General features: G+C 37.1%; 1 protein-coding gene across 5 annotated transcripts in view; it reads right to left on the bottom strand.

Annotated features, from left to right (window-relative positions):
• CEP63 (centrosomal protein 63) overlaps positions 1-12,877 on the bottom strand; it is a gene marked incomplete at both ends in the record, with an annotated part of 30,985 nt that overhangs the window by 16,789 nt on the left and 1,319 nt on the right. For all 5 annotated transcript variants that reach the window (XM_084232188.1, XM_084232190.1, XM_084232191.1 and 2 more), the window contains 3 exons: positions 2,227-2,340; positions 4,676-4,798; positions 5,675-5,770. In XM_084232188.1, coding sequence (XP_084088314.1) covers positions 2,227-2,340; positions 4,676-4,798; positions 5,675-5,770 — 333 coding nt within the window. The remainder of the gene's footprint in view (positions 1-2,226; positions 2,341-4,675; positions 4,799-5,674; positions 5,771-12,877) is intronic.

Here is a 12,877-nt window from a genome sequence, read left to right as displayed (position 1 = left end):
CCCCTGTCCTGGCCCCAACATTCACCACCTGTAGGCAGCCCCAAGGTCACTCCAACAGTAAGTAGTATTGGTTTCTCACCCCACAGTAAGCTAACCCTGGGGCTCTGGCAGTGGAGGCAATCCCCAAGCCCTATAGCTGCTGGTTCAGAGCCACAGAAGCACTGGCCTCCGGTGGGGCAGCTCCAGTCATATGACTCCCAGAAGCTGAAGGGAGAGAGGCAGTCCAACAGGGTGGACTACCAACAGTAGCCTGTTCTGCATCCCCTGGAACCCATTAAATGGATCAATTGAATACAAAGTCCAATGGACTAATCAATCAGATTCCAGCTCTCTGGGTTCACTCAAGCCTTTGAGTTCATTGCATGAACTGAAAATGGAGCCAGGTGACTGGTGCTTAACTGGCACCAAGACTGAAAAACAGTCCATCAGGCTTATAAGATGGGGACCCTGAAGAGGATATAAGCAGGATAAGAGCAAGCATGAGACATTTAGCAGACAGTCTGTGAAAAGGTTTCATTAGACAGCTTCAGAAGAGGATTCAGAGGATGTCTGCAGACCCTTCACAGATCTTTCAGACCTTCATAGACTTTAAGACCTCCACAGACCTTTGCAGAGACCTCACTGCTGCACCTGCCTCTGGCCTTGCCAGTTATATGGCCTATAAAGAGCACCCTAGGCCTAAGTCCACTGTCTCAAAGAGCTGTTTGCTATTGAATTACGCCAATATCCCACAAAGAGCTGTAACGCTGGTGTCTCTGATGCCGCCGTCTGGTGACAGGTGCTGACTGGCACAACTGACCAGCACGTTGTGTCTGGCCACCTTTGAGAGCTGTCCACTACTTCTGGATCATTGAGCACCACCTCCTGATGCTGTTGAGTCTGGCACTGTCTGCACAAGAATCCAGTGTGTTCAGCCCAGTCTTTACACTATGGCTGTGGGCTGCTGTGGTGTCACCTCAGCAACTTCACCAGTGATCACCTCCAGCAGCTATGATGAATTAGATCCTGGCACACTGCTTACCAGTGTGCTACCAACTCCCTCATTGACAGGATAGTGCCATCTTGCTTAAATGGCCTTTGTTTTGGACTGCTGGACACTGTGGACACTATGTATGGTGAGACAGCCTTTGCAAATAAACCCCACTGGAGCAGCCTAAGCCTGAGTGGTCTTGTAATTGTGAGCACACGGGTGAGAACGCCCAGTGACCTGTCCCCCCAACTTGGCACTGTTTTATAATTTCTCTTAATCTAAATATTTTTTAAAGGTACACAATTTTATTTTTAAAACATAAGCTGTAATCTCTCTGGCAAGCCTATCTGCTGCAGATTTAAATCTGTAATTGTATGTAGTATAGAACCCAAATTCTATATTACGGTCACATTAAGTACATGCTCCACAATGCCCACTACGGGGAGAAGGCAAAAAGACAAACAGTGTCTGTATAAACTACAAATCAAGATTCCTGCATAAAGAACCAATTTTTTAAAAATCAGATTCCTACAATAGTGTGAAGGGACACTGAGTAGGTCTAGATCCACAACAATAACTGTGAGGCACTCAACTGTCTCCAAACTTTTAATATACAATGTAAACTTTCTTCCCAAGAGGAAAATTTATACAGAATCCTGTGTAGAACAGTAACTGGGTGAGAGAGAAAAAGCTGGAACCCAGCTTGCTGAACCTCCCCAGCGTCACCTTAACCTGCATGCTTTTAGTTAGTGTGCACACCAATGTAGAGTGAATCACTCCATATCTGTGTGCAAACAAAGCAGACTAGCTGCTCCCAGGCCAAATGAGGCACCTCAATCAAGGTACTCAGCTATCACAGAAATGGAGCAAGACGCAGACAGAAGGAGATCAAGGCAAGAGTCAGAAATAGCCAGAACAAGGAAGCCAGAGACTCAATAATGGAGCCAGAAAGAAATGGAAAAGCCGACAGAGAGAGAAAGGAAGGCAGAGAGGCAGAATCCAAAATGAAGAGAATGAACATGACTTAAGCTGGAATGTGCATAAGAAGGCAAGACAGTGAAGAGAGTGAGAGAGCAATAAAGAGAGCATGAATGAGGGGGCCAGGGACGCAGGGAGCCAGGCAGCCAGGCAGGAGAACAAGCAAGTGGGTGTGAGGACAGGAGGGATAGGAAAGCGCAAACGTGTACTACATTAAGGAAGTTCAAATCGAATCACGACCTCTCTGCCTCTTATTATTTTAAAATGTCTTAACCTACCTGAATTATCTCTGATTGTTCAGCCAGGGCCTTCCTTTGTGCCTCCAGAGATGATACCTGTTGCTGATAAATCAAGCGTTGCTTCTCCCAGTCCAATGATTTCTGACGAAATTCCTGAAGAGGCAATTAAGGTACTTAACTTCTAAGTGCTTCCCCTTGCTGTCACTATTTCGAGATTCACTTTTACTTTGATTTTTCCCCATGTCCCTGGGTGCCAGGCACCTTTCTCCACGGCAGGATCCCCATTATTCACTTAGCTGACGGAGCTGGAGGGGTACACTGGATTCCTTACACACTGCCTCTAGACACCTAAATTTAACACCCTAATGGTGAAGCATATGAAACACAGATGCTAAATACTGAGTCCATGATGATTCTCATAGACTTGCTGCCACCTAAAGGTTGTTAAATATTTCAGCAATTTTCTTTTTAAAGAAAACTGATGCTAATGTAACTGAAATTTCAGTATAGGATTATAGATATCTCTCATCATCCAAATTCTTGATATTCTAACCCAGTAAGCGAACAGCCTCAAATAAATATTCAGTAAAGCCCCTCAGTAGCCCAATTCTTACTTTTCAGTTTCTAATACTCAGAAACCAAGCAGATTCAGGTAATACAATATTCTTTGATATTTAAAGTTTTACTCTCAACAGAATTGCAAAAACTTTAACAGCAAGAGAAATCTGCATTAAATTTTAATAGAGATTTATAACCCAAAGTCAAATAGTAGTTACTTTAAGCACATGATCAAGAAAAATGAGTCCAATATTTATGAAAACAAAGGAAATCAAAGGAGACGGAAACTTAGTCTTTCTATCACTCTCCTCCCAGATCCTCAACTATAGAAGTCTCCTGTTAGCTTCAGGTAATTCAGATAATTTAGTTAACCAACTTGCTGATAGTCATTCGCTCATTCACTCATCCACAACAGAATCATTTTGCCTATTGTGTAGAAAAAAGAGAATCAGGGTTTTAGGTTTTAGAAAACTGAGGAGCGGAGCTACCATTAGATCAAGCAGGAACAGTGCCTAGAAGATAGGGAAGAGAAAATCAGGACCTTTATTTGGACATTTTAAGTTTGAGACAGCTTTAAACATCAAAGTGGAGATGTGAGATAGGAGGTTGGAAATAATTCTGTAGCAAAGAGTAGGATACTGAAATCCTGAAGAATTATGGTAAGAATTACATTGAAGAGAGAGAAACAATGAATTGGAAGCTAAAATTTGAGGAAGAAGTAATGCATGGCTCAGAATACAACTACTATGCTTGTATGTACACTGGTTGGTGATGTAGGCTGATGAATGAAATCAAAGACGGGGTTTTGAAGTAGAATGAAAAGAAAAGCAAGAAGATGAAGGGTTTGGGGATAAACACCCAGGTATCACTGAAGAGGGCTGGAAGGGAAACGGTAGCTGTGTAGTGCTCAGATTCTAAATTCTTCAAATATATAAAAATATTGAGATGTAAAAGAATACTAAACACAGAAATCAGAATCTAAGTTGTAATAATATATTGGCATTTGTGGGAAATTTGTCATTCTGAGTAAAAAAATTATAAGTAATCATATAAAGATGTCAAACAATGCTTGTTGAATTCAGCTAGGGGAGCTGGATAAATGCAGGTTCTTAAGTCCTATGCCATACTGTTGGGTGCCATATGCCTCAGAGTCTAGATAGGACCCTAGGAGAACCAGTTACACTGGAGAACCAGTGGCACAGACACAGGAGGAAAGTGGTGCACTCAAAGGGAAAAGTGTGACAGCCTTATGCTGCTGCTCCTCCTACTCTTGGTAGTATGGAACCAACACCTCCCCTTAAGACCACAAGACAATCAATACATATAACATTCATGGAGTTACTCATTCTTAGTAAAAACTAAGTCAGCAAAGAGCGAGGCAAATGACTTATTGTATGTAAGTGAAAACTGAGGAAACAAACTGATATGCAGACTTCTTTGTACAAAAAAAGCCATGAAATTTCAACATTTACTAAACCCCTATTCTATAAAGTAATAAATAAGAGAAGGATACTGCCCACAGAGAACGACTAGTAACTGCTGGTCACTATTTCTCAATATTGGTATTTGGGACACATTAATCCTTCCTATGTAGAACAATCTCAGGCAGGTTTAGCATGCCTGGCCCCTGGCACCTAAACCAGTTTCACTACCAATCATTTAAAAAATCAAAACATCTCCATTTATTTCTAAAAACCCTCTAAGGGTGATACCATCCTGTTGAGAACTACTGATAGCTAGTAACCCCATCAACCCCTGGAACCAGTTGATGACACTATGTACAGCAGATTGGTCTCCCACCTTTGAAATAACTCAGAGGTAGTCCTGGAGATGGCAGAAAATTGGTTTTAGGAAATAGCGCTATTACAAAGAGCATTTTCTTGCATGAAGGCTGACAATCACTAGGAACAAATTATTACTATGAACATACCTCTATTTTTCCAGTTAACCTCTCAATTTCAGACCGATCTTCCCTGTGATTTTTGGTGTTTCCTCTGAAGTCCCTTATATGCTTTTTCTGTAGCTTTTCATAGCTTTTCTTCAATCTGCCTAACTGTAGACACAGATATTTCTAGACTTAAAATTCAAGAATTTGTAAACAGTGATGGCAGAACAAACTGACATTATGAAAGCAAAAGCATTGCTAAATAGTACTACTGAAAAGAGAACAAGGCTAAGTTAATTTGCAAATTAAAATGCAATTCAAAACAACATATAAAAATAAACATTAGAAAACAAATATATTGAATCAAAGAAAAAAAAAGGAGAAAAACAGAGTTTAGAAAAAAAAGTTTGAACAAAGTTTTAAATAAAACTTCAATTTTTATTACAATAGCCTTATATTTCATGGCCCCACAGCCCACCCCTAAAATGAAAGCAACAAATAAAGTGCCTCTTTTCTCTCTAGGTCTGTGGTTCTTGAATCATTCTCCTATGTATGGAACTTTGATATTCAGTAAGCAGAAAGGAATACTTTGGAATAAAATAAAAATAAATGCAACTTTTTCCCCCATCTGAAGAATAAAATTAAGTTGATAGACATAATTTTTTATATTTTTCTTAATTATGTCAAAATGTTTCTAACATCTTTCAATTCTCCAATATTTAAAATCTAGCAACTGATTTACCTCTAAATTAAAATATTTAATATAAGTTTTGATATCAATAATTCCTGCATTATACAAAAAAACAGCTCTATTTCTTTCAGGTCCTCAACCAAGAAACACATTTATAATCCCTGTGCTAGGTATAAACATAATTAGGCAAGATTCTTTGCCTGGATTTAAGAACAGAGAAATAGATTTCCACCCCTGATCCCTTCCCATATAATATATTCTTCCTACTTTACAAAGTAGAAATGGGTCCATCAACAAAATTCATAAAGGTTAAAGAGAGAATTATACAACATATAATAAAATTAAAATCTTACTTCTTCATGTAGTTTCTTTAACTCCTGCTTGTACTCTATGGCCATCTCTTGCTTAATTTTTTCTTGTTCTCCTAATTGCTGATGTAACATTCCAACCTACAAACAGAGAGATGGTAGTATTTTTTATTATTAGCAGTGAAACAATATCCCTGAAACGTAAGAATAGTAAATAACCTCTGTACTTATTTGTAAACACAAGTTTTTAAAAGCATATAGTAACCCACTTTTCAGGTAGTGAATTATCTACTTATTTAATAATTTACTATCTACCAAACAGAGGAAGACAAATAATTGTTACAGAATTTCTAGGCTTAGGTGAAAACTTGCTCTCACTGTCTGATTTATTTTCCTCAATCCTTTATTCTAAACAACTCATGAAAAACCTAAGCTAAAAAGTTGTAAGAACCTTGGAAATGCAATATTAAACCAAAATGTGACTTCAAGAGTAAGTTCATTAGGTCAAAGTGCAGAATAGTAATGACAGGTGGAAAGACAGTAGGAGGCTTATACCTGCTTTACCATTTACCTCATTTGAGATAAACCAGTTCTACCAACCAGAGTAAAGACTGTCCTAACCCATTTCTCAGTGATTTGGTACCAGCCATAGCTAGTTCAGGTTGAGTCCTCACTTCCATCAGTATCCATCAGTATTTTTCCAAACCTCGCCATAACCAGCTAGAATTTCATCTATTGATGAGTGAATAGGGGGAAAAAGGATGGGGAATAGGAGGAAGTAATCTCAATCACAATAAAAAATGGTGATTGTTTAAAAAGTAGAAATAAACGTCTTATAAAACAAGGAGTTAATGCAATTCCAATTAAAAATTCTGGTAGGATTTTTTTTGAAATTTGAAAAATTGATTCTGAAGTTTAAGCTAGAAGAATAATTATAATCAGTGAAACAGGAAAAAGAAAACTACTTTTTAAAAAAATCTAAGTGGATTTCTGGATAGGAGAAAAATTTTAACCTTAAAATTAATGAAAAATCATTTAAAATGATATATTAACTATGTAAAAATGCAAAACTTCTCTTTAAAAAATTCCATTATAGTTAAAGTGAATAAACTTAGAAAAACATTTACAGAAATGCATGAAAAGATTTTTAATTTCTAGGTGTCTTTTTTTTTTTTTTGTGGGACCCTCGCCAGTGGCCAGGGAACAAACTGGCACTGCAGAGGCTGCTGGCAGCAGCGCTAAACCACTGCGCCACCAGGGGAGGCCCTCTAGGTGTCTTTTTCTAACTTGTTTCCACTATGTTCAGAGAATATACTCTGTGAGTATTTGAACTATGTCAATATTTATTTTATGGACCAGACCATGGACAATTTTGGAAAGAGTTTTGTGACAGAAAAGAACATACACTCCTGCAGCCCTGTCGTGCAATGCTCTGTATGTATAAATTAGGTCAAATCTGGAATTTTTTCATATCTATATGCTTACTATGTTTATTGCTTGTTCCACTAAGAAAAGTGTATTAAAATCCCCAGCTACTTTTGGTGCTTCATTTGTTTCTCCTTGTAGTTCTGCCACTTTTTACATACAGATAAAGAAAAATTTCTTTGAAGACTATTTTATTAGATACTTACAAATTCAGATTTTATTTTGGCTTAAGTTCCCCGGAAAGGATAGCCTGAGGCATGAACTTTGGAGCTTATAATTGGACATAATCACAGGAAGCATGAGCGAGTGACCCAGGGAAGGGGGTTATAATTTAGCTGTTTTTTTCAGTAAGCGGCAGGGGCTAAAATTCCACTGGAAACTCACCAAGGAATCAAATGGAAGGTATTACAGAATTCTTCCTGTAAGGGATGAGAAACTGCAGAATTTTTCCATCAATTCTAGTCCTCCTACTGCTTGAGGCTTGCCCAGCAATTCCAGGGTTTTGTTTTTGTTTTTGTTTTGGAGAGGGTATGGAGAGAAAGAGAAAGGGAAAAGAAAGGGGTAGGGGAGTAAGGCAGGGACAGCGCAGTGGGTGCTGGCATTATCAGGGACCTATATGTAACAGCAAGATGAAATCAGGGAGCAAAAAGGATAAGACGCAGGCCACCACCAAGACTGTCTGCTATGGTCATGTAACCTGCAATTTCATATGAAACGCTTCTCTGTTCACCTTCAGTTATGGTCACTGACTCTGCTTCAGGAATACTTTTTCAAATGTGAATATAATTACACCATCTTTTTATTCAGAATGTCTGTGTGGTATATATTTTTATTTTAGTATTTACTTCTCACTTGGCTGTATCTATAAAAACTAAATAACTGGGATTAATTATTGTTACCTAGTAGGACAACTGTTATCTTTTAACTAGGCTATTTAATACATTTACACATGACAGACTTGTTTGGACTTAAATCTCTTATTAAGTGCCACTGATGGAAGCTTAGAGTAGAAAAATTTAGATGGAAGGTTCCACAAGAACAAAAGCCAGTGATGGAAGTAAGGATGATTAACCAGTTGTTATACCAGTTATGGAATCTTCCAGGAATCTGAGGCAGGGCCAAAAAGGATTATCTGTAAACCAACCCAACCTCAACCCAAAGATAAAATTCTACAAAGGAATGAATCTCTCCCAAAGAAACCTATAAAAGAATGCCCCTTGCCCAGGCAAAACATAGGTCTTGTCCCCAAGACTGCCTGCATCTATGCAGATGTCTCTTTCTTAAACCTGATCCTTTCTAAGGCAGCTCTTAACCTGCCTGTGTCTATGCAGGCATCTTTTTCCTAATAAACCTTTAAAATGCAGCCTTTGCCTGCATTTGTCTCTATGCAAGTATATTTCTTCCTTAGTAATCTCACCATGTGCCACTGAATGGGAAACTCTACTGAAACTTCTCAGAGGGAAACTAAGGACCTCACTCACTCACACACTGAACCCCAACATCTGAACCCATTCATCTGAACCCCATCATTATTTATACTCGAGCTCTATGCTCCTTTACTCTCCTTTCTTGTCTTTTTTTGGGACTTTCTTTTCTTATTCCATTTTTCTCCCATGAGCTCGGAAGATATATACTCTATGTACTGTTAATGTTTCTCTCAAGATTAAAACATGGATCTAACTTAAATCCAAAGTCAATTAGTATTTTTATCAACTGACATGCAACCCAAGGACTACAGAAATACTTCAACTCCATTTAGCAGTCCGTTTTAAATACCATCAAAATTTTATATATAAATGAAACTTACAAGGCCACTGTTTTATAGAGTCAATAGTCACTTAGATTTACCCGCTCGTTTACTGTTATCTTTCATTCCTTCCTATTTCCTTAGCTCATGTCTTCTAGTAACAAATTCTTTCAATTTTTGTCAAACTGAGATGTCATTTTAATTCCATTTTATTCTGGGTATGTACTTCTGATTGGGCAAGGGGAAAAAGCCATAATAGATAATTTGCTGTCCTCTAGCTTTCACTGTTTTATCCACTGTTAGGATCTGTTTATAGATAAAATATCTTTTTTTTTTTCTTGGTATATAACCTTTTTGTCCCCTTTGACTGTTTTTCAGATTTCTGTTTTATCTGTAGTTTTCAGCCTAAGCAAATATTTCTTTTTATTATTTATCTTGCCTGAGATTCTTGTACCTCTTAAATACTTGGTCATCCTCATTTTTGTCAAAATCTCAGTCAACTTATCTTCAAATACTGCTTCTGTCAATTCTCACTTTTTTCTACTTCAGGGTTTCCAAAAACATTTCAGACCTTCTCACTGTGTCATCTTTTTCTTATTCTCTTTCATCTTTTCTGTTATTTTATCTGTTCTGTACTCTGAATATTTTTTCTGTTCTATCTTCCAGTTCACGAATTATGTTTCATCTTTAAGGTTTTAACTTCAGTTTTCCTATTTTTCAATATTATAATTTTCATACATTTTAAAAACAGCTTTCAATTCTTTCTTGAGATGCTCTATCTTCTATTTTATCTCCTTGAGCACAGGAAACAGATATTATAAAGTCTGAGTATGATAATGCTAATATTTAGATTTGCCCTGAGTCAGTTTCTGTCTTCAAGAGCCACCTTAGATAGACACTCAGTCCTTTATTCTCTTAGCTCCTTGAGGTTATCAAAAATCCCATTCAGCCTCTCAACCTCTCAGCTGCCTACTCTAGCTTCAGCTGATTACTGCCCCAAACCCTGGTCTCCCCTCCTGAACCTGTAGCCTAATCCAGATTCTGGACTGATCATTCTTTCACTACTTTGTTAGCACTCTCTTCAAGTAGATTTTTTTTTTTTAATTGAACTTGCCTAGTTGTCTTCAGTGAAGGGGGGGTGGGGCAAACTAGTTTGTCATTACTAAATGTTAAAATCTGAAAGGGTCACACTTAACCAAAAATATCCTGGGTGAAGTTTCCTTCTAAAGCAGAATTCCATGGCCAATTAAACTTTGGAAGAGGATAAATATTTTCAGATATGTAAGCTCTCAAAAGTATGCTCTACCAAAATGGAGAAGTAAACTTATAAAGAAGATGGCAGAGAATACAAAGCAAAAAAAGAGAAAAGCATAGGAATTTCCAGAATAATGGTGAAGGGAGTTCCCAGGTTGACAGCTACATAAAGAGTAACTTATCCTTATTTGAGAATGAGCTCCAAATAAGATGTCTTCACAGGGGAAAACCAAAACAGGAAAGATTACCTACAATGAATGAACATACTGAAAGAAGGCTTACACTTGTGTCAGAGCTTGGGAAAAATCAATAGTAGGTACATTTTTTTAAAAGCACAAGAAAATTAGACAATTACTAATTCCTGGGAAAACAAAAAAAGGTACAAAATATAAGTATGATTATTGTTATATTATCAGGCTCAACTGTTAATAATATTTACCATCTCAACGAGGTAAATACTGAAAAACATCCAACTGAAAATTAAGATATACAAGACTTACCATACAGAGCCAAAACTGAAAGTTAAGAAGTATCAGTATAAAATGTTACTTTCAGAAACGCAGGGAGAAGAGCAAAGGAAACAGTTAAATAAACTGAAATGAAGGAAGGAAGAACCCTAGGTTCAGTGGGGTAGGGCACATCACCCCACTGTTCCTCAGCTATCCAAAGTGGAACAACCTATTTAGTAGGTTATTTTTCAGTTTAGGGAATGCTCGAAATTTTTTTCCCTCTAAATTAATGACAATAGTGTTCCTAGAGTCCCAAAATAATCTGTCATCTCATCTAAACAGACACATTCCTACACTCTGATAACTGGGGAAGCCTATACTACTTTTTGTTGTTGTTTAGTCTTGTAGAGTCATTTTTCTTTTTAGCTACTATATGTGGCAAACATAAATATGAAGAAAAGACTACTTAATTTTATTTATGTACCAGTTTCTGGCTTATAATGGACACGCAACAAGATTTAAATTTCTTCAAGAAGAGAAGAGACAAAAAAGGTTAAATACTAAGAGTAATACTAAACACAAGCATTTGACAGAGAAAGGGAGCCAAAGATTGAAATTGTCATTATTGGTGATGGAAGGAAAAATGCTAAAATTACTGATTATTTTAAATACTATTTATAGTTTTCAAAGTTTCTTAAATAGCAACTCCTTGATAACAACACAGGACATGGAGATTATATCCTAATTTTACTCATGATGAAACAGGGGCTCAGAGAGGTTAAATTATTTGTCCAAGGCCATTCAACTGAAAATTATTTGTCCAAGGCCATTCAGCCAAATTCCTCGCTCATCTCATTAGGTCTACCTGTTCTGTAGGACGTTTAAAAGGTAAGAGCAGCAAAAATGTCCATTAAAATCCACCCAATCCCAACAGTGTAATCAGAAAACACATAAAGCACTCACTCACAAAATGAGTTGTGTATCCTAGTACTCTGTCTGTATGGTATGATCTGCAGGCAAGCTAGAGCTGATCACAAACAGCAATCCAGTAGCAGATAAGGAGCATGAGGTAGAATGTAAATCAACTATGCGATGAAACACACTGTTTAGTGCAACTGACAATTTTATGTAGCAAAACTTTCTATGAAATGAAGGAGCTGCAATGTACTGATTTACATTCTGGTGCAAACTTTTATCTCATCATGTATCTATCATTTGAGCAGCACTGGTTTATACCACAGAGTGCCTGCCTGTAGGCTTGTAACTTTCAAATAAATAAGAATGACAAAAACTAAAAGTCTTATTTTCTAGACCTTATATCAGGTACCGTTCAAAGTAGGTTATGAACATAGTATTACCAATACTATTTCACAGAAAAATTCTACAGAATAGTTTCCCATTACTAGGTTTGGTAAAAGCATTTTACTTTGAGGAATTTAATCAACTTTCAGCAGCCAATCAATGAAGCAGCAAATAGGCCAGACAGCTGCAATTTCAAATTTTCTTTTATGTCCCCAGGCCAAATGTGTAATCTTCAAGTCCTTACCATCAAACCTATCCATTCCATGCCTTTAATTTCTCTTTAGGGTATTAAATAATGGTAATAATGGCCCTGACATCAAAACTAACGTACAGGAATAAGTTCAGACAGACTCAAGAGTGACTAAATATGGTCATGATCACACACACAAAAACACACAGGAATTTCTTCAATGTATTTCTAACACAAGTACTGATTTAGATATTCACAGTGTATACTGTATATACATAATGTATATTCATGGTGCTTTTCTTAAGTAGGAAGCCATTATCATGTTAACTTAATAAGCAAAACTACTTTTGTTTTACCCTAGAAGAAATAGATGGAAGCTACAGTAGGAGAAGGAGCACTGACCCTACCTAAATTGTGATTATTTTAAAAAATCAAATATGATTATCATCTCATGCAATTATCATTGTTTGCGGTGCAATTTTAAAATACTAAGAGGTCTACACAAATTTTAAAATACTAAGAGGTCTACACAAATTTTAAAATAAATTCCAGTTTAGTAGATGATATCCATGGCCAATATTACTATGTTTTACTTTGACACAAAGTATAAATAGCCTACAATCAAAAATCTCTTGAAAAACATAAAAACATTTTTATCAACCAAACTCTTCCCTTGTTTCATGAAACATTTCTAAATTTTCCTGAGAAGTGCCATAACCAGACTCACAATCTCAAAGTGTACGACCCACGAAAGTGTAACTGGATATCCTGACTGACAGCACTTATGAGCACAATCCTACTAGCAAGTCTAGGGACTACAAAGTCCCTTAAGGTAGGGCTTGGAACCATTATTTCCCTACAATCCTTCCAGTCATTCTGAG

Source organism: Talpa europaea, assembly GCF_964194135.1.
Source record: "Talpa europaea genome assembly, chromosome: 4".
In the NCBI taxonomy this organism is placed as follows: Eukaryota; Metazoa; Chordata; class Mammalia; order Eulipotyphla; family Talpidae; genus Talpa; species Talpa europaea.
This window is presented reverse-complemented; position numbering and strand designations above follow the sequence as displayed.